The 20,365-nt window shown below is 46.9% G+C and overlaps 1 protein-coding gene across 4 annotated transcripts in view; it reads right to left on the minus strand.

Moving 5' to 3' along the window:
* The window catches only part of LOC309524017 (maestro heat-like repeat-containing protein family member 7), a 42,355-nt gene extending 29,250 nt beyond the window's left edge, over window positions 1-13,105 (minus strand). For 3 of the 4 annotated variants that reach the window (XR_014215747.1, XR_014215748.1, XR_014215749.1), the window contains exons 1-6: window positions 12,859-13,105; window positions 12,499-12,646; window positions 12,018-12,199; window positions 11,076-11,213; window positions 9,847-9,961; window positions 6,515-6,585 (exon numbers count right to left, since the gene is read on the minus strand). Coding sequence is in view for 1 of the 4 variants with exons in the window: in XM_082208325.1 (XP_082064451.1) it covers window positions 6,547-6,585; window positions 9,847-9,961; window positions 11,076-11,213; window positions 12,018-12,199; window positions 12,499-12,646; window positions 12,859-13,007 (771 nt within the window). In the remaining 3 variants the exon portion in view is untranslated. Of the gene's footprint in view, window positions 1-6,438; window positions 6,586-9,846; window positions 9,962-11,075; window positions 11,214-12,017; window positions 12,200-12,498; window positions 12,647-12,858 lie in introns of those variants that run through there. The other variant, XM_082208325.1, reaches the window with a different exon arrangement.
* Between the last annotated feature and the right edge of the window lie 7,260 nt (window positions 13,106-20,365).

A 20,365-nucleotide genomic window follows, 5' to 3' on the forward strand; every position in this document is an offset into this window, starting at 1 on the left:
GAGGCTTTGACAGCCAGAAGAGGCAGCGGCAGCAGCGCAGGTCATCGAGGCTTTGACAGCCAGAAGAGGCAGAGGCAGCAGCGCAGGTCATCGAGGCTTTGACAGCCAGAAGGAACAGTGAGAGCAGCACAGGTCATCGCGGCTTTGACAGCCAGAAGAGGCAGTGGCAGCAGCACAGGTCATCGAGGCTTTGACAGCCAGAAGCGACTGCAGCAGCAGAGCTGGTCATCAAGGCTTTGACAGCCAGAAGGGGCTGCTGCAGCATAGCAGGTCTTGGACGCTTTGACAGCCATAAGGGGCAGTGGCAGCAGAGCAGGTCATCAAGGCTTTGACAGCCAAAAGGGGCAGCGGCAGCAGCGCAGATCGTCGAGGCTTTGACAGCCAGAAGAGGCAGGGGCAGCAGCGCAGGTCATCGAGGCGTTGACAGTGAGAAGGGGCTGTGGCAGCAGTGCAGGTCATTGATGCTTTGACAGCCAAAAGAGGCAGTGGAAGCAGCACAGGTCGTTGAGGCTTTGACAGGCAGAAGAGGCAGGGGCAGCAGCGCAGGTCATCGAGGCTTTGACAGCCAGAAGGGGCTGCGGCAGCAGCGCAGGTCATCAAGGCTTTGACAGCCAGAAGGGGCAGCGGCAGGATAGCAGGTCATCGAGACTTTGTTTTTTGTTTTTTTTATAAAATTTTTATTGGGTTTTCACATTTTATATAGACAAAAACAAAAACACAAAAAACAAATAAACACATAAACAAAGAAAAAAACAGAAAACAACAACAAACATATATACTTTCCCGAAAATGTTATTTCCTAACCCTGGTCATTGACTTCCCCCTACCCCCTCTCTTGCATCCCCATTTCCAAATTTATGTCAGCAAATTGGCATTTCCCTGTCTTAATATTAGTCCTTTTATAAAAACAAACAAAATTAATTTTTTCTAAGTTGGACCTCAATTCCCTTCCATCGATTTCCCATTTTGTCTTGAATAATGATCTTTTTAACCAAATCCCATAATCATGAGTGTTGTTAGAACTTAATTTTTCCCTCCCTCCCATCCCCGGTTTGCGTCCCTTCCCAAAGCATGTCCAAAATAACAGTTATTAGCCCGGGTTCCTCACGTCCGAGGCCCTCCAGTCTCTTTCAGTCCCTCTCCGCCGGTCTTGTTGGTAATCCTTTATGCCAGTCGTCACATCTCGAAAGAGTTCTTTCACCATCAATCCAAAGTCTCTTCCCATATTTGCAAACAGCTGCTGAAGAGTTTCCACAAGGCATGAATCTTGAAGGTAATAAAAGTCAGAGTCTATGTGGAGGCCCCGATTATATTTCTTTATTTTAAATTCCTTAATTTCATAGACTCCCAGGGCCTCCACTTTCGTCTTCTGCATCTTTCGTGGATTTATAGTAGATTTACTCCAATAATCTCCTTGTTTGTATTCCACAGGCGTCAGCTTCTGCTCAGTATTTTCCCACACCACTTCTTCTCTTTCTTGTTTTGTCTTCTCCTCTTCTTTTATTATCATTTCTGATTCAGCTGTGGATTCTTTCTCATTGAGGTCCTCGTTACATTCAGCAGGACTACTTGTTTCAGAAGTCAAGGTCATCAATTGTTCACTCATAGCCGTAGTCTGCTCTTGTAAGATTCCAACCAAATAAAACATCCTTTCGATTTCTCCCAGTATCTTTCCATCCACAGCCATTGTAGTTCCACAGAATTCCCTCTAGAGGGAATCTGGTTACTTAGTATTCTTTTCCCCAACAGTCCTCTGTCTTGTTATTGTTTCTTTATTTCCAACAATTTTAGATCAATTGTAACTCTTTTTAATCCAGAGGTAACTTAGGTAGCAATTTTCCACTATTAACAGTCCGTTTGACAGCTTTGACAGCTGTCAAACTCTGCACTTCTTAAACCAGCTCCAAAGCAGGACGCTCCCGGGCCCGGGAGGGGGGGTTGTTTACAACAGAGCATAAAACATCCAACACTCCTCTCTCCTGCTCAAAATTTCCAAATCTTGGAAGTCACTGTCTTTTTTAAAACTCACCCTTTACAGGGTAGGCACTCCAGCTTAGTTCTTTTTTCGTTGCTCTAGATCGTCTGCAAGGTAGGGGGTGCGGACTTCCTTTTAGCACATCCCCCGATCGTCTTAAATTCAGTGGATAAATTTCTTAAAAGCCAAGTCCAAATTACTCACGGGTTGTTTTTTCAGCCGAATTTCAAGGAAGGAAGTCAGCGCTCTCCGGTCATGGCTCGCGGCTTCGCTCAGCAGAGGTAGCGATGGACTCTCAGTGCCGCGCCACCCCCCGTATCCCCTCCGCAGCCTTTAAAAAGGCTCTTGGCGAATCAGGGGGGGCGCTTAAGGCACCCGCCGAGTCTTCAGTCCGCAGGCACCGCGCCTGCGGTTTTAAGGGTCCCCGTGTCGCCGGCACAGCAAAGACCCGTCCCCTGCTGAGCCGATTCCCTCCGGAGCTCGGAGGGAATCCGCCATTCCCAGATCGCGTCAACCCCGGAAGTCTCACAGGTCATCGAGACTTTGACAGCCAGAAGGGGCAGCGGCAGCAGCGCAGGTCATCGAGGCTTTGACAGCCAGAATGGGCAGCGGCAGCAGCACAGGTCGTTGAGCCTTTGAGAGCCAGAGAGGCAGCGGCAGCAGGGCAGATCTTTGAGGCTTTGACAGCCAGAAGAGGCAGTGGCAGCAGCGAAGGTCGTCGAGGCTTTGAGAGCCAGAAGAGGCAAGGGCAGCATAGCAGGTCGTGGAGGCTTTGACAGCTAGAAGGGGCAGCGGCAGCAGCACAGGTCGTTGAGGCTTTGAGAGCCAGAGAGGCAGCGGCAGCAGCGCAGATCGTTGAGGCTTTGACAGGCAGAAGAGGCAGTGGCAGCAGCACAGGTCGTTGAGGCTTTGAGAGGCAGAAGAGGCAGGGGCAGCAGCGCAGGTCATCGAGGCTTTGACAGCCAGAAGGGGCTGAGGCAGCAGCGCAGGTCATCGAGGCTTTGACAGCCAGAAGGGGCAGCGGCAGCATAGCAGGTCATCGAGACTTTGACAGCCAGAAGGGGCAGCGGCAGCAGAGCAGGTCATCGAGGCTTTGACAGCCAGAAGAGGCAGGGGCAGCAGCGCAGGTTGTTGAGGCTTTGACAGCCAGAAGAGACAGCGGCAGCAGCGCAGGTCGTCGAGGCTTTGACAGCCAGAAGGGGCAGCGGCAACAGCGCAGGTTGTTGAGGCTTTGACAGCCAGAAGGGGCAGTGGCAGCAGCGCAAGTCGTGGAGGCTTTGACAGCCAGAAGAGACAGCGGCAGCAGCGCAGGTTGTCGAGGCTTTGACAGCCAGAACGGGCTGCTGCAGCAGAGCAGATAGTCAAGGCTTTGACAGCCAGAAGGGGCAGAGGTAGCGTGATAACACAAGAAATATAGTTAATATCATCGAATTTCTATCCAGTAGGTGTGATAAACCAGCATGTTTAATTTTTGTAGACGCGGAGAAAGCGTTCAATAATGTGGTCTGGGATTTTATGATGAAAAACTTAGAGGTTATGGAGGTGGGCCAGGAATTTTTGAATGGCATAAGGGCAATCTACACAGAACAAAGAGCAAGATTGATAGTCAATAATGTTATATCTGATGATATTAGAATAGCTAAGGGAACAAGACAGGGGTGCCCGCTTTCGCCACTGCTATTTATAGTAATTCTGGAAACCCTATTAAATGCAATAAGACAAAACAAACAAATTAAAGGGGTGACATTAGGTGCTAATGAATATAAAGTCAAAGCTTATGCAGATGATGTGGTCCTGACGGTGGAAGAACCGATAGAAAGTATAAAGGAGATTTTGGACGAGATGGGGAAATTTGGTAATATAGCAGGATTTAAATTAAACAAAGGGAAAACAAAAATGATTGTTAAGAATTTGGATCAGGATAAGATTGAATTACTGCAGCAAAGAACAGGGATTGAGGTAGTTAGAAAGGTTAAGTACTTGGGAATATGGCTCTCTGGAAAGAATATTGATTTATATCAAAACAACTACACCCCAGTTTGGAATAGAATAAAAAAAGATATGGAGACCTGGGCCAGAATGAAATTATCATTCTGGGGACGAATATCAATGGTTAAGATGATGGTGCTCCCTAAGTTGTTATTTTTATTTCAAACTATACCCATTATAAAAGGTACAAAAGATTTCAGAGATTGGCAAAAGATGATTTCAAGATACGTCTGGGAAGGGAAGAAGCCCAGAATTAAATTTAAATTATTGACAGAAATAAAAGAAAGAGGTGGCTTCTCCCTACCGGACATGAGACTGTATTACGAGGCAGCATGTTTGTGCTGGTTGAAAGAGTGGGTAAAGTTGGAAAATAAAGAACTTCTAGATTTGGAAGGATATAATAACAGATTCGGGTGGCACGCGTACCTATGGTGCGACAAAAAGAAGATCCACAAGGGGTTTGGTGACCATGTTTTCAGAGGCGCGTTAATAGAGGTCTGGGATAGATATAAAAATATACTAGAACCAAAAACCCCCCACTGGCTATCCCCGTTAGAGATAATGGGGGTAAAGAAAATCAATATGAGAGGAAAGTGGGGGAAATACGAAGAAATGGTGACCAACGAAGGAGGAAAGTGGAAAATAAAATCATACGACCAAGTCAAAGGTTTTACATACGATTGGCTGCACTATTTTCAGATTAATGAAATGTTTAAAAAAGAGGTGAAGGAAAGGGGTTATGAGGAAAAAGAATCTAGATACCAAAAAGAGATAATAAATAATGAACATAAAAATCTGTCAAAAATGTATAAAATACTGCTGGAATGGAATACGAAGGACGAAGAAGTGAAATCAGTGATGGTTCAGTGGGCGAGGGACTTTGGATACAGTATCCAATTGGAAGACTGGGTTAGATTATGGAAGGTGAATATAAAATTCACGGCGTGTACCCTACTGAAAGAAAACATGATGAAGATGCTTTACAGGTGGTATATGACACCAGTGAAGCTGGCAAAGATGTATAAGGTAGACAATAAATGTTGGAAGTGTAGACAGAAAGAAGGGACATTCTACCATCAATGGTGGGAATGTAAAAAAATTAAAAGTTTTTGGGAGGAGATTTACAACGAAATGAAAAAGATGCTGAGATACACCTTTGCTAAAAAACCAGAAACCTTCCTACTGGGTATTGTAAGAAAGGATATTGAAAAGAAAGATCGCAAGCTTTTCCAGTATGCGGTAACGGCTGCTAGAATTGTGTTAGCTCAGAGATGGAAGCAGGAGGAAATCCCAACTGTGGAAGAGTGGAGAGAAAAATTGACAGAATATGTAGAACTTGACAGGTTAACAGGGAAAATTAGATATACTAAAGACCAAAAGTTTATTCAAGACTGGGGGAAATTTGTGGGTTATCTGGAAAATAACTGTGATGTAAATACAACGCTAGTGGGTTTTAAAGAGGCACTGTAAAGACTTAATAAGTATTGTCTATTAGAAATAATGAATGAAGGGAGGAAAAATGGCAATATGTAAGAATGGAATGTGTAAGAAAGGATAACTACGAATGATTGTCAGTAACGTTGAAGGAAGTCAAAAATGGATAAGAATGTTGTAACATGGATAAAATGTATAATTGGTTGGAAACCAATAAAATTTTAAAATGCAAAAAAAAAAAAAAAGGGGCAGAGGTAGCAGTGCAGGTCGTCGAGGCTTTGACAGCCAGAAGGGGCAGCGGCAACAGCGCAGGTTGTTGAGGCTTTGACAGCCAGAAGGGGCAGTGGCAGCAGCGCAAGTCGTGGAGGCTTTGACAGCCAGAAGAGACAGCGGCAGCAGCGCAGGTCGTTGAGGCTTTGACAGCCAGAAGGGGCTGCTGCAGCAGCACAGGTCGTTGAGGCTTTGACGGACAGAGAGGCAGAGGCAGCAGCGTAAATAGTTGAGGCTTTGCTGGCCAGAAGAGGCTGTGGCAGCAGCACAGGTTGTCGAGGCTTTGACAGCCAGAGGGGGCTCCAGCAGCAGAGCAGGTCATTGAGGCTTTGACAGCCAGAGAGGCAGCGGCAGCAGCGCAGATTGTTGAGGCTTTGACAGCCAGTAGAGGCAGTGGCAGCAGCGCAGTTCATCGAGGCTTTGATAGCCAGAAGGGGCTGCGGCAGCAGCGCAGGTCGCTGAGGCTTTGGCAGCCAGAAGAGGCAGTGGCAGCAGCACTGGTGGTCTAACTGGCAGAACAGCGGCAGCAGCACAGGTGGTCTAACTGGCAGAACAGCGGCAGCAGCACAGGTGGTCTAACTGGCAGAGCAGCGGCAGCAGCACAGGTGGTCTAACTGGCAGAACAGCGGCAGCAGCACAGGTGGTCTAACTGGCAGAACAGCGGCAGCAGCACAGGTGGTCTAACTGGCAGAACACACAAAAATCAATCTTTAAAGCAGGCAAAAATAAATACATATGAATTTATACCAGCTTTAAGGTGTTTCCAATAGTACATATAAAAATGTAATTTTAAGAAAAATCTTAGCCTTCCAAAGGTGAAGACTTGTCCATCCATTAACGGAATACCTGTATGATTGCTGCCTGCAGTAACTTGCGCACTAGGTCATGGAAGTGTCCGTATCGGAGTCAGACATCCCCTAAGTTGGAGCAAAGCCACTGTAAGTGCATCTTTTATTATGTATGCATTCATCTTCTATCAAAAAAACATTGTCCATATATATTAGACATGATAGCAGTTGTCAGGGGTACAGGGACAGAGGCACAGGGAAGGCAGGAGATGGAGAGCGATGGAGAGGAATCCCAGGACAGCAAGGAAGAGGATGACGATGACGCAAGGGATTCCATGAGTCTCTCCAGCGAATCAGAGGATTCCGAGAAGGGGGCGCCCATGGTCAGGGCAAGGGGAGCCCCAGGGGGAGAGTGTCAGGAGCGGGGGGCCAGCAGGGGACCCCAAAGCAGCAGCTGGGAATCAGGGCCGGCTTCCCCACCAGAGCCCAGCGAAGGGGGGGGAGGTTCCAGTGTGTCAGGGGAAACAGCTCCGGCAGCAGAGAAGGAGGAGGGCTCAGAGCAAGCCATTCTCCCGGAAGGGGAGGAGGGCAGTGAGGAGACTAGCATAACTGTCAAAAGGAAGGTTAGAGGTTGGGCGCGCGTGCCAAGTTCAAATGTAGAGGCGCGCGGAAGTACAGGGAGCCCGGGGGAGGAGCCAGGGCCCAAAGAACGCAGGAGGGGGGGAGAGCAGTCTGAGGATTCAGTGTCAGGAGAATCCCGAAGAAGCGGAACCCCAGCGGGCAGAAGGACCCTGCGGAAAAGGAAAGAGAGAAAGAGGTGGAGCAGCGTAAGCCTCTTAAACTGGTGTAGGGGAGGGACGGATTCAGAGGGGACTTCTGCCGTCTAAGGTTAACAGACGTGGGGGCTGCGCGCCTCGGTGGTGGAACTTACTATGAACTGCAATAAATGTCCTTGTATATAAGAAGAATTTGGCGTTGGTCTTTCGTGAGCTGAGACCTGAGGCAGCCCTGACAGCAGTGAATGCAGCTGAAGTTGTACAATTAAATAAAAAATGTGTAAATGCTAAAGAACATTTGACAGTTAAATTGCGAGGAATAAAGAAACCATAAGAAACATTAGAAATAATTGCCTTTTATATCGGTCCTGGAGGTTTTGCTGAACATGATTAGAAGGGACCAGCTGGTTAAAGGGGTACAGGTCAGAGTTAAACAGTACAAACTGAGAGCATTCGCAGATGACTTGGTACTTACATTACAAGAGCCAGACACTAGTACTAAAAGAGTCTTAGAATTAATTCAAGAGTTTGGTCAAGTCGCAGGATTTAAACTGAATAAATTAAAGACTAAGGTATTAGAGAAAAAATACTGAAAGGGAGAGGTTCAAGAATGAAATGGGTTTAACTGTGGTTAAGAAAGTGAAATACTTGGGGATTAACATGACAGCTAAAAATGTGAATTTATTTAAAGACAATTATGAGAAATGCTGGCCGGAAGTAAAAAAGGATCTCGAAATATGGTCAAATTTGAAGCTTTCACTGTTGGGCCGTATTGCTGTGATCAAAATGAATGTATTGCCTAGAATGTTGTTTTTGTTTCAAACATTGCAAATCGTGGACAAGATGGATTGTTTCAAGAAGTGGCAGAAAGATATCTCGAAATTTGTCTGGCAGGGCAAGAAACCCAGAATAAAACTTAAGATTTTAACTAATGCAAAAGAAAGAGGGGGATTTGCCCTGCCGGACTTTAAACTTTACTATGAATCAGCAGCTTTCTGCTGGTTGAAAGACTGGCTGCTTCTTGAGAACACAGACATTTTGGATTTAGAAGGTTTTAACAATATTTTTGGGTGGCATGCATATTTATGGTATGACAAGGTTAAAGCTCACAAAGCTTTTAAAAATCATATTGTCAGGAAAGCATTATATAATGTCTGGATTAGATATAAAGACCTGTTGGAAAATAAAACCCCAAGGTGGTTGTCACCAATGGAAGCTAAGGCTGTGAAAAAACTCAATATGGAGGCCAAATGGCCGAAATATTGGGAAATTTTGGAACAAGAGGGGGATAAATTTAAATTGCAGAGTTTTGAGAAATTAAAAGACAAAGTGAGAGACTGGCTCCATTATTACCAAATAATGGAGGTTTTTAAGTTGGACAGGAAAATTGGCTTCCAGGTGGAAAAATCAAAATTAGAAACAGAACTGATAGAACCCAATACTAAGAACTTGCCAAGAATGTATAACTTGCTGTTGAAATGGAATACACAAGATGAAACAGTGAAATCAGCTATGATAAAGTGGGCACAAGATATTGGTCATAACATTATGTTTGCTGACTGGGAACAGTTGTGGAACACCGGTATGAAATTTACGGCATGTAATGCCTTAAAGGAAAATATTATGAAAATGATTTATAGGTGGTACATGACCCCAGTCAAGCTTGCAAAAATTTACCACTTGCCTGATAATAAATGTTGGAAATGTAAAGAAACTGAAGATACTTTTTTTCACCTTTGGTGGACATGCCCAAAGATTAAGGCTTTCTGGGAAATGCTATATAATTAAATGAAAATGGTATTTAAATATACCTTCCTTAAGAAACCAGAGGCCTTTCTCCTGGGCATTGTCGGCCAATTGATGCCAAAGAAAGATAGAACATTCTTTATGTATGCTACAACAGCAGCAAGAATACTTTTTTTCACCTTTGGTGGACATGCCCAAAGATTAAGGCTTTCTGGGAAATGCTATATAATTAAATGAAAATGGTATTTAAATATACCTTCCTTAAGAAACCAGAGGCCTTTCTCCTGGGCATTGTCGGCCAATTGGTGCCAAAGAAAGATAGAACATTCTTTATGTATGCTACAACAGCAGCAAGAATACTCATCGCGAAGTATTGGAAGACACAAGATCTACCCACCTTGGAAGAATGGCAGATGAAGGTGATTGACTATATGGGACTAGCAGAAATGACTGGCAGAATCCGGGACCAGGGGAAAGAGACGGCAGAAGAAGATTGGAAGAAATTTAAGAACTATCTTAAGAAACATTGTAAAATTAATGAGTGCTAGAATGATGTGGTTTTAGAAATTAAATGGAGTACAGCAGTAAAGATTAAGTTAAAAGAAAAGAAAGGTCGACAATTAGATAAAATTAAGGGTGAGGATTTGCTGAACTAAATATTTGAAATGGGAATGCAGAAAGGGGAGGTATGAGGAGGTCGGGGAAGTAAGTTTTAAGAAAATAAGGTTTTGAAATTATACTTGTTCTTTTTTGTGTTTGTGTGTATTGTTTTGTTTGATATAATTTGTAAAATCTTAATAAATATTTATATATATATATATATATAAAAGAGACATTAGAACAGGCATTCCCTGTTTCCAGTTCCTACCTCAAAGTAAAACGCCATGCCGATGGCTCTCTTTTTATTGTTTGGACTGCACATATATTCTCTTGCCAATCGGGAAATCCTCCTGTACTCTTTGGTCGAGGAGGTGAACAAGGTCCTGAAACATAAGAGTAAGAGCAAAGGATTCACAAGCCTGAAGCTGGCAGGAAGAACCGCTCAGTGTTCCTGCGCAACAACCACCACCACCAGGTTACTTGAACGCTGAGCAGAGCCTCCCACCTGCATTCGCTCCATAAGACGCACACACATTTCCCCTTACTTTTTAGGAGGGGAAAATTGCGTCTTATAGAGTGAACAATATGGTACTGTCAGCGCTGCCTCAGGTCCTAGCTCACAGAGGACCAACGCCAGTTGCTCTTTATAAACAAAAGTCTTTATTGTGTTTCATTGTTGGTTTGACATCCGTGGCGCGCAGCACTACGTCTGAGTCCTTAGACCGGCGAAGCTCCGTCTGACTCCTCCCCTCCCCTACACCAGTTCAAGACCCGAGCTTTGCTCCACCTTTTCCTCTCCTCCTTCTGCTCCTTTCTCCTCCGGGTCCTCCTGCCCTCTGGGGTTACCTCCTTCCTACTTTCTTCGGAGGCGGATTCTTCTGACTCCTCCCCACCCTTCCGGCGGGCTTTAGGACCTGGCTCCCAATCCGGGTTTTCTGCTGGCCCGCGCGCCTCCACAGTTGAACTTGGCGCGCGCGCCCAGCTGCCTACTTTCCTCCTAACGGCTACACTGCTCCCCTCACTGCTTTCTCCTTCAGGGAGGCTGGCCGGACCTGCTCTTCCCTCCGCCCCTCCACTCTCTGACGGAGGCGTGGTCAGTCCAGCCTCACTCTCTCCTCCTGCAGGAGGCTCTTGTTTTAACCCTTGGGATTCTCCCCCCCCCCCCGCTACGCTCTGGTGGGGAAGCTACCCCTGATTTCCAGCTGCCGCTTGGAGACTCCCCACTGGCCCCCCTTGCCCTGCCTCTGGGGGCCCCCTTCTGGGAATCCTCTGATTCGCTGGAGAGACTCATGGAATCCCTCTGATCACTGGCATACCCTCCTGAACTCCCCTCAGATTGTTCCCCTTCGCTCTCCATCTCCTCCTTCCCCTGTGGCTCAGCCCCTGAGCCCATGACAGGTACATTTTCTGAAATAAATAAGAAGTTTATCCCCATTTCCCCCAGAAAGCAGGCCTTGCTCTTCATGCCTCACCTGCCAGTCCTTTTCACCTTCTTACCTTGCCAGAAGACGAATGCCTTTGAAAAAGCTTTCTGGACTTGACAGCATATCCCAGCAGCTTTGCAACCCCAAAAACTCCAAATCGTCAAGGTATTCAAGACGCCCAATCAGTTGTTTCAGGGCCTGCACAGCGATCCTGAGTCAAGTGAAGGAATTAAGAAGATTATATTTTAAAAATTTGTATACTGCCCTTCACCTGTAGATCTCCGAGCAGTTCACAACATAAAAATGCAAGTTAAAAAGCACAAAATACAGAATAAAAACAAGAACCAAAGCAAACCAATAACTCCTCTCCCTCCAACAAACACAGTTGAAAGGGCATAGGAGGTTAATCAGCCAATGGCCTGATTGAAGAGGACCATTTTTGCCTGGCATCTAAAGGCACCAGGCAAGCCCCTCTGGGGAGAGCAACCCACTAATGGGGAGCCACCACAGAAAAGGCCCCTTCTTGTGTGGAGGAGGCACACGTGAAGAGGGGCTTCCGATGATGAGCACAAGGTCTGGGTATGTTCATCTGGGGAGTTTTAGGTCCTTGACATCTTGCAGTCCAACCCCAACCATCACCCCCTGCAGCCTCCCCCATGTTTCCAGCACAAGCGGCAACCTTTTGGCTGTGATGGAGACTTAAGGTTTCATGACACGTGAGTCCCACCACACCCAAATCAGCCCATCGTGCGGGAGAGCCTCCAGCATCCTCTCCCATCCTAGTGTCCTTGGCTACAACTCCCATCTTCAGCCCAGTTATGCTGGCTGGGGCTGGTGGCAGTTGTGGTCCAAAGCGACTGAAGAGCACAGGGGTTGGGGAAGCCTGGGTCTCCTAGCTATCTAACCTAAGCAGAACCTCCATGTCCAAATGAAGCCTATCTCTTGGGGGAGGGCTGAGCCTATGGGTCAGAGAGAGAAGGGAGGGCCCCCCCAAATACATTAGCAGGTCCCTCACGTCAGCAGATCGAGATGCGAAGAGGGCTCGGGGATTAGACTTGTCGCCCTCGAACCTCTTCTTCTCGCCTCATGGACAAAACAGATCTGAGTGCTTAGTGCAAACAGCAGGTGGTGGAACTTGCTCTTCAGGATACCTGCAGCCTCAGGGAACGACAGGATATGACACAGAGCGTTGGTAGCCTGGAGGGACAAGGAGAGGAGAACGGCATTCAGCAGAGGTCATCATCAGATCAAGATCTCAGACTCAGACGCGACTCAGAGCCTCGGTCCATCTCACTCAGTGTTGTCTACACTGACTAGCAGTGGCTGCCCAGGGTTTCAGGCGAGGGACTCCCCGACATGGAGATGCTGGGGCCCTTCTGCATACAAAGCAGGTGCTCACAGGATGGACCACTTATGAAGATGCACCCCCCTCCCAGCAAGAAGCCCCCAGCCCCATCCAGCTCCCATTCAAAACAATCCAGGAGAGAGAAACTGACCGCCATTGGCATTTGAGAAGTGCTGCGTCGCCTGGAAGTGACTTCCGCTTTGGGGTCTGCATCCTGCAGCCTTTTCAGGAGGGGTCTCAGCAGCTTGACGCTGGAATACGGATTGGCAACCAACGCCTTCCAGATCTCTGCGGCACTTCTGCAATTTTTCAAAACAGAATTTTTCATTTTTCCTTTTCTTAAAAAAAGTCAGGCCTTTGATATTTTCTTTATATTGCACATACATTAGCAAAGAAAGAAACCACAACTTGGAGCACAATTTTTTGCAAGTACGAAATTCAATATAAATAAATATAAATTAAGAAACCCCTTAAATCTAGCCCTCCCCATTTTCACATCACAAAAACTTACTCATCACACTCCATCGAGCAGTCCAACAGGCTGTCTACGACTGGCTGCAGGCGCTTGGTGGCTAGGCTGACAAGAGCCGAAAGCGTCTGATCCTTAGTGTGGGTGTCGAGGATCTGATGGAGATGGTTGTAAATCTCCTTCACAACCATAGGCAGCTGAAAGAAGATAAAAGAAGACCAGCATGAGAAAGTGTGGTGAACCTGTTTCTATTTTGCTTAATGTATGTAGGGTTTGGTGTCAGCGTTACTCGTGCCAGTTCTCTGCTGTTCACTTGTGTGTTTTTTATAATAATTTTTATTGATTTACAACACAGATATACAATTTTATCCAATTTTTAACAAATAAATTCTCTCTTTTTGGACTTCCTTCAGCTTCTCTGACAATCATCCATCATTACCTCTTAATTACACATTCCTTCTCCTTAGTATTGTCTTTAGTCTTCCCTCCCACTTCTATTATTTTTTTATAACAATACATCTCAAATTTCACAGTGCTTCTTGAAATACAGTGGTGCCTCGCAAGACGAAATTAATCCGTTCCGCGAGTCTCTTCGTCTTGCGGTTTTTTTGTCTTGCGAAGCACGGCTATTAGCGGCTTAGCGGCTTAGCGGCTATTAGCGGCTTACCGGCTTTAAGAAAAAGGAAACAAACTCGCAAGAACTCGCAAGACGTTTCGTCTTGCAAAGCAAGCCCATAGGGAAATTCGTCTTGCGGAACGACTCAAAAAATGGAAAACTCTTTCGTCTAGCGAGTTTTTCGTCTTGCGAGGCATTCGTCTTGCGGGGCACCACTGTATCACTAACGTTGTTTGCACATCACATGTATTTTTCAGATATTCTACAAATTTCCCCCAGTCTTCGATGAACTTTTGGTCCTTAAGATATCTAATTTCCCCAGTTAGCTTGTCCAATTCTGCATAGTCTGTCAGTTTCAGTCTCCAATCTTCAATAGTCAGCATTTCCTCTTGTTTCCATTTCTGGGCCAGTAAAATCCTTGCAGCTGTAACTGCATATTGGAAGAGTTTACAGTCATAGAATCATAGAATCATAGAGTTGGAAGAGACCACAAGGGCCATCGAGTCCAACCCCCTGCCAAGCAGGAAACACCATCAGAGCACTCCTGACATATGGTTGTCAAGCCTCTGCTTAAAGACCTCCAAAGTAGGAGACTCCACCACACTCCTTGGCAGCAAATTCCACTGTCAAACAGCTCTTACTGTCAGGAAGTTCTTCCTAATGTTTAGGTGGAATCTTCTTTCTTGTAGTTTGGATCCATTGCTCCGTGTCCGCTTCTCCGGAGCAGCAGAAAACAACCTTTCTCCCTCCTCTATGTGACATCCTTTTATATATTTGAACATGGCTATCATATCACCCCTTAACCTCCTCTTCTCCAGGCTAAACATGCCCAGCTCCCTTAGCCGTTCCTCATAAGGCATCGTTGCCCTCCTCTGGACACGTTCCAGTTTGTCAGTGTCCTTCTTGAACTGTGGTGCCCAGAACTGGACACAGTACTCCAGGTGAGGTCTGACCAGAGCAGAATACAGTGGCACTATTACTTCCCTTGATCTAGATGCTATACTCCTATTGATGCAGCCCAGAATTGCATTGGCTTTTTTAGCTGCCGCGTCACACTGTTGGCTCATGTCAAGTTTGTGGTCAACCAAGACTCCTAGATCCTTTTCACATGTACTGCTCTCAAGCCAGGTGTCACCCATCTTGTATTTGTGCCTCTCATTTTTTTTTGCCCAAGTGCAATACTTTACATTTCTCCCTGTTAAAATTCATCTTGTTTATTTTTGCCCAGTTCTCTAATCTGTCAAGGTCGTTTTGAAGTGTGATCCTGTCCTCTGGGGTGTTAGCCACCCCTCCCAGTTTGGTGTCATCTGCAAATTTGATCAGGATGCCCTTGAGTCCATCATCCAAGTCATTGATAAAGATGTTGAATAAGACCGGGCCCAAGACAGAACCCTGTGGCACCCCACTAGTCACTCTTCTCCAGGATGAAGAGGAACCATTGATGAGCACCCTTTGGGTTCGGTCAGTCAGCCAGTTACAAATCCACTGAGTGGTAGCATAGTCAAGACCACATTTTACCAGCTTCTTTACAAGAATATCATGGGGCACCTTGTCAAATGCCTTGCTGAAATCAAGGTAGGCTACATCCACTGCGTTCCCTTCATCTACCAGGCTTGTAATTCTGTCAAAAAACGAGATCAGGTTAGTCTGACATGACTTATTTTTCAGAAATCCATGCTGACTATTGGTGATCACAGCATTCCTTTCTAGGTGCTCACAGACTGCTTGCTTAATGATCTGCTCCAGAATCTTCCCTGCTATTGATGTCAGACTGACTGGGCGGTAATTATTTGGGTCCTCTCTTTTCCCCTTTTTGAAAATAGGGACAACATTTGCCCTCCTCCAGTCTGCCGGGACTTCGCCTGTTCTCCAGGAATTCTCAAAGATGACTGCCAGTGGTTCTGAGATCACATCTGCCAGTTCTTTTAATACTCTTGGATGCAGTTCATCTGGCCCTGGAGACTTGAATACATCTAAACTAGCCAAGTATTCTTGTACTATCTCCTTAGTTATTCTGGGCTGTGTTTCCTTTGCTGAATCATTTGCTCCAAATTCTTCAGGTCGGGCATTGTTTTCTTTATCGGAGAAGACTGAGGCAAAGAAGGCATTGAGGAGTTCAGCCCTTTCTGTGTCCCCTGTTTGCATTTCACCATCTTCTCCTCTGAGTGACCCCACTGTTTCTTTGTTCTTCCTTCTGCTACAAACATACCCATAAAAGCCTTTTTTGTTGCTTTTAACCTCTCTAGCCAGCCTGAGTTCATTCTGTGCTTTAGCTTTTCTGACTTTGTGTCTACACGTGCTGGCTATTTGTTTTAATTCCTCTTTGGTGGTTTCCCCCCTTTTCCATTTTTTGTACACATCCTTTTTTAATCTTAACTCAGTTAAAAGTTCTTTAGATAGCCACCCTGGCTTCTTTAAGCACCTTCCATGTTTCCGTCTCATTGGTATTGCCTGACGTTGTGCTTTTACTATCTCCCTCTTAACAAACTCCCAGCCATCATGAACTCCCTTTCCTTTTAGTATTACTGTCCATGGGATCTCACCCAGCACTTCCCTAAGTTTTATGAAGTCGGCTTTCTTAAAGTCAAGAAATTGAGTCCTAGTATGCTTGGCTGCTCCTTTCCGCTGTATAGTAAACTTCAGAAGAGCATGATCACTCGCGCCTAATGATCCTTCCACTTCTACCCCACTAACCAGGTCATCAACATTGGTTAGGACCAGATCTAAAATGGCTGTTCCTCTTGTTGCTTCTCCCACTTTCTGGACAATGAAGTTGTCTGCAAGGCCAGTGAGGAATCTGTTTGACCTTATGCTCTTGGCTGAGTTTGACATCCAACAAATATCCGGGTAATTGAAGTCCCCCATTACTACTATCTCCCTTCCTTTTGCATGCTTGGCCATCTGTTCCGGGAAGGCATCATCTATGTCCTCCGTTTGGCTTGGGGATCTATAGTAAACTCCCACAATGAGATCTCTGTTATTCTTCTCTCCCTTAATTTTGACCCAAATGCTCTCACTTTGGCTTTGAGGAGCTAAATCTTGGATCTCTTCACAGGTATACACATCCCTGACATATAACGCCACTCCTCCTCCTTTCTTGTCTGGTCTGTTTCTCTGAAATAGATTGTATCCCCCCCCCCCATTATTACATTCCAATCGTGGGACTTATCCCACCAGGTTTCAGTGATGCCTATTATGTCATATTTAGTTTGCTGTACCAAGAGCTCAAGCTCATCTTGTTTATTTCCCATGCTTTGCGCATTAGTGTACAGACATTGAAGTCCATTAATCATTCCCCCGTGTCTCTTATTTAAGGATTTTTTCCTCCCATCACTAGGTCTGCGTGCTGTTTCCTCCATTTGGTCTATGACATTTGGATGATCATCTTCATCAACTGATAGACTCCTACCTTCAGGAGCACTGTCTCCCTCCCCCACATTAGTCAGTTTAAAGCCCTCCTGATAAGGTTTCTGAGATTTTTGGCAAAAACATTTCTCCCAACCGTTGTGAGGTGCCCATCGCTTGCCAGAAGTCCATCTTCAAGAAACTGCAGTCCATGATCTAAGAATCCAAACCGTTCCTGTTTACACCATTTGCGAAGCCAGCTGTTCACTTCCACGATTTTTTCCTCTCTCCCTGGGCCATGTCGTTCAACTGGGAGGACAGATGAGATGACAATTTGTGCATTTAGTTGCTTCAATTTCCTGCCAAGAGCTTCCTAGTCTCTTTTGATCTTCTGGAGGCTATAGCTTGCAGTGTCATTGGTTCCCACATGAACCAAGAGGAAGGGGTATTCGTCAGTGGGTTTTATGATTCCTTGCAGTCGTTCAGTTACATCTTGGATCTTAGCCCCGGGGAGACAGCACACTTCCCGAGACATCTTGTCAGGCCCACAGATCACTGCTTCTGTTCCCCTCAGTAGGGAATCCCCTATCACCACTACACGCCTCCTCTTAGGTTTGGTCGGGGTTCTTCTGTGAGCTGTCCGTTCCAAGGTCGCCTGCACATTCCCTGAGGACTGACTTTGCTGCTCGTCTTCATATACCTGATCGACTGTAATGAGGGAGAGATCCTCAAATGGAGTCTGCTCTTCGTCTTCCATGCTAGGGGAGAGGACCTCAAAGCGATTGTGTATTTCTAAACAATCAGAGCAAACCCTGGGCCTCCTACGTCTTAGAGTCACGTTTCTCCATATATCTGGCTCCTGTGTTGGTGAATTAGCCTCCTTCTCAGGGGAGTCCCCTGTCTCCTCCTTGGTGGAGACGGTGTGCTCTGTTGCTTCCAAGAAGAGCTCCAGCTCTCTAATTCTTTGGAGCGTAGCTACACGTTCCTCCAGTTGCTGGACTTTGTCTTTTAAGAGGGCAATCAACATGCAATTGCTGCAGGTAAAGCTGCCTGCAACCTTTGGCAAGATGGCAAACATTGCCCAGGAACTGCAGGCGACTGCAGCTGTTCCCTCCCCCTCCATCCTGAGAACGTGTTGTTGGGGGTGGCTACAGCGGTCCTCCATCATAAAAAGCGTGAAGACAGGACAAATAACTCCCCCCACAAGAAAAAAACCTAGGTCTCCCCCAACAAACGTTTGAGACTAGCTCCCCTAAATCTAAAAGATGGATTGAACTGCGCACGCCACTAGGCGCGCGCCACTGCCCTGCTAGGTCTGATAAGCTCCTCCCACAGCTAATCCCCTGCCTTAACAGAAACCCTGCCCCCTCTGACCTTTGCACAGGGAGAACAGCTAATCAGCCACAAAGAAACACACACACACAAGAAAACCTTTTTTGCTCTTTCTTCAACTGCTGCCCTGCTAGGTCTTAAACTGGTGTCTGGGAGGAATGGACTCAGACGGAGTTTCAGCGGTCTAGAGTTTCAGACGTAGGGCTGCGCGCTGCGGCTGTGGAAACGGAAATGAACTCCAATAAAGACTTTTGTACATAACAACGGAGTGGCGTTGGTCCTTTGTGAGCTGGGACCAAGGGCAGCCCTGACCCTAACCCTAACCCTAACCCTAACCCTAACCCCGAACCCTAACCCTAACCCTAACCCTAACCCCAACCCCAACCCCAACCCCAACCCTAACCCTAAACCTAACCCTAAGACTTACCCTAACCCTTACCGTAACACTAACCGTAACCCTAACCCTAACCCTAACCCTAACCCTAAATCCTAACCCTAAACCCTAACCCTAAACCCTAACCCTAACCCTAACCCTAACCCTAAACCCTAACCCTAACCCCTAACCCCTAACCCTAACCCCAACCCCAACCCCAACCCCAACGCCAAGCCCAACCCCAACCCCAACCCCAACCCCTAACCCTAACCATAACCCTAACTGTCAGGGGTTCAGGGACAGAGGCACAGGGGAGGCAGGAGATGGAGAGCGATTGGGAAGAATCCCAGGGCAGCGAGGATGAGGATGGCAGGGACCCGAGGGATTCCATGAGCCGAGGATTCCCAGGAGGGGGCACCTGTGGTCAGGAAAAGGGGGGTCCCAGGGGGACGTATCAGAGACAAGGGGACAGCAGGGAATCCCAAAGCGGCAGCTGGAAATCAGGACCAGCTTCCCCACCAGAACGTGGCGAGGGGGGGGGAGCTCCAGTGTGTCAGGGGAAGAAGCTCCGTCAGCAGGAGTGGAGGGAAGGTCAGAACAGGGCATCCTCCCGGAAGGGGAGGGGAGCAGTGAAGGGAGTAATGTAACGATCAGAAGAAAGGTTGGGAGTTGGGCGCGTGCGCCAAGTTCAAATGTACAGGCGCGCGGGAAAACAGAGAGCCCGGATGAGAAGCCAGGTCCTAAAGCCCGCAGGAGGGAGGGGGAGCAATCCGGGGATTCGGCGTCAGACGAATCCAGGAGGAGCGGAACCTCAGCGGGCAGCAAGACCCTGCGGAAAAGGGAGGAGAGAAGGAGGTGGAGCAGAGCAAGGCTCTTAAGCTGGTGCAGGGGAGGGTCTGATTCAGAGGGGACTTCAATGGTCTAGGGTTACAGACGTAGAGCTGCGCGCCGCGGCTGTGAAACGGACAATGTACTTCAATAAACACTTCTGTATATAAAGAGCAACTGTCGTTGGTCCTTTGTGAGCTGGGACCTGAGGCAGCTCTAACACTAACCCTAACCCTAGCCCTAACACTTACCCTAACCCTTACCGTAACACTAACTGTAACCGTAACCCTAACCCTAACCGAAACGCTAACCCTTACCCTAACCCTAACCCCAACCCCAACCCCAACCCCAGCCCCTAACCCTAACCCTAACCCTTACCCTAACCCTTACCGTAACACTAACCATAACCCTAAGTGTAACCGTAACCCTAACCGTAACCCTAACCCTAACCGAAACGCTAACCGTAACCCGAACCCGAACCCAACCCTAACCATAACCCAACCCTAACCCTAACCCTAACCCTAGCCCCAACCCCAACCCCAACCCCAACCCCAACCCCAACCCTAACCTTAACCCTAACCCTAACCAAAACCCTAACCCTAGCCCTAGTCCTAACCCTAACCCTAACCCTAACCGTAACGCTAACCCTAACCCTAAACCTAAACCAAAACCCAAAACCCTAACCCTAACCCTAGCCCTAGCCCCTAACCCTAAACCTAACCCTAAACCCTAACCCTAGCCCTAACCCTAACCCTAACCCTAACCCCTAACCCTAACCCTAACCCTAACCCTAACCCTAACCCCTAACCCTAACCCTAACCCTAACCCTAAAACCCTAACCCTAACCCTAACCTAACCCTAACATAACCCTAACCTAACCCTAACCCTAACCCTAAACCTAACCCCAACCCTAACCCTAACCCTAACACTAACCCAACTCTAACCCAACCCCAACCCTAACCCTTACGCAACCCTAAGCCTAAGCCTAACCCCTAACCCTAAACCCTAAACCCTAAGCCCTAAGCCCTAAACCTAAACCCTTACCCTAACCCCAA

The sequence above is a fragment of the Podarcis vaucheri genome (genome assembly GCF_965113315.1).
Source record: "Podarcis vaucheri genome assembly, chromosome: Z".
Taxonomy (NCBI): Eukaryota; Metazoa; Chordata; class Lepidosauria; order Squamata; family Lacertidae; genus Podarcis; species Podarcis vaucheri.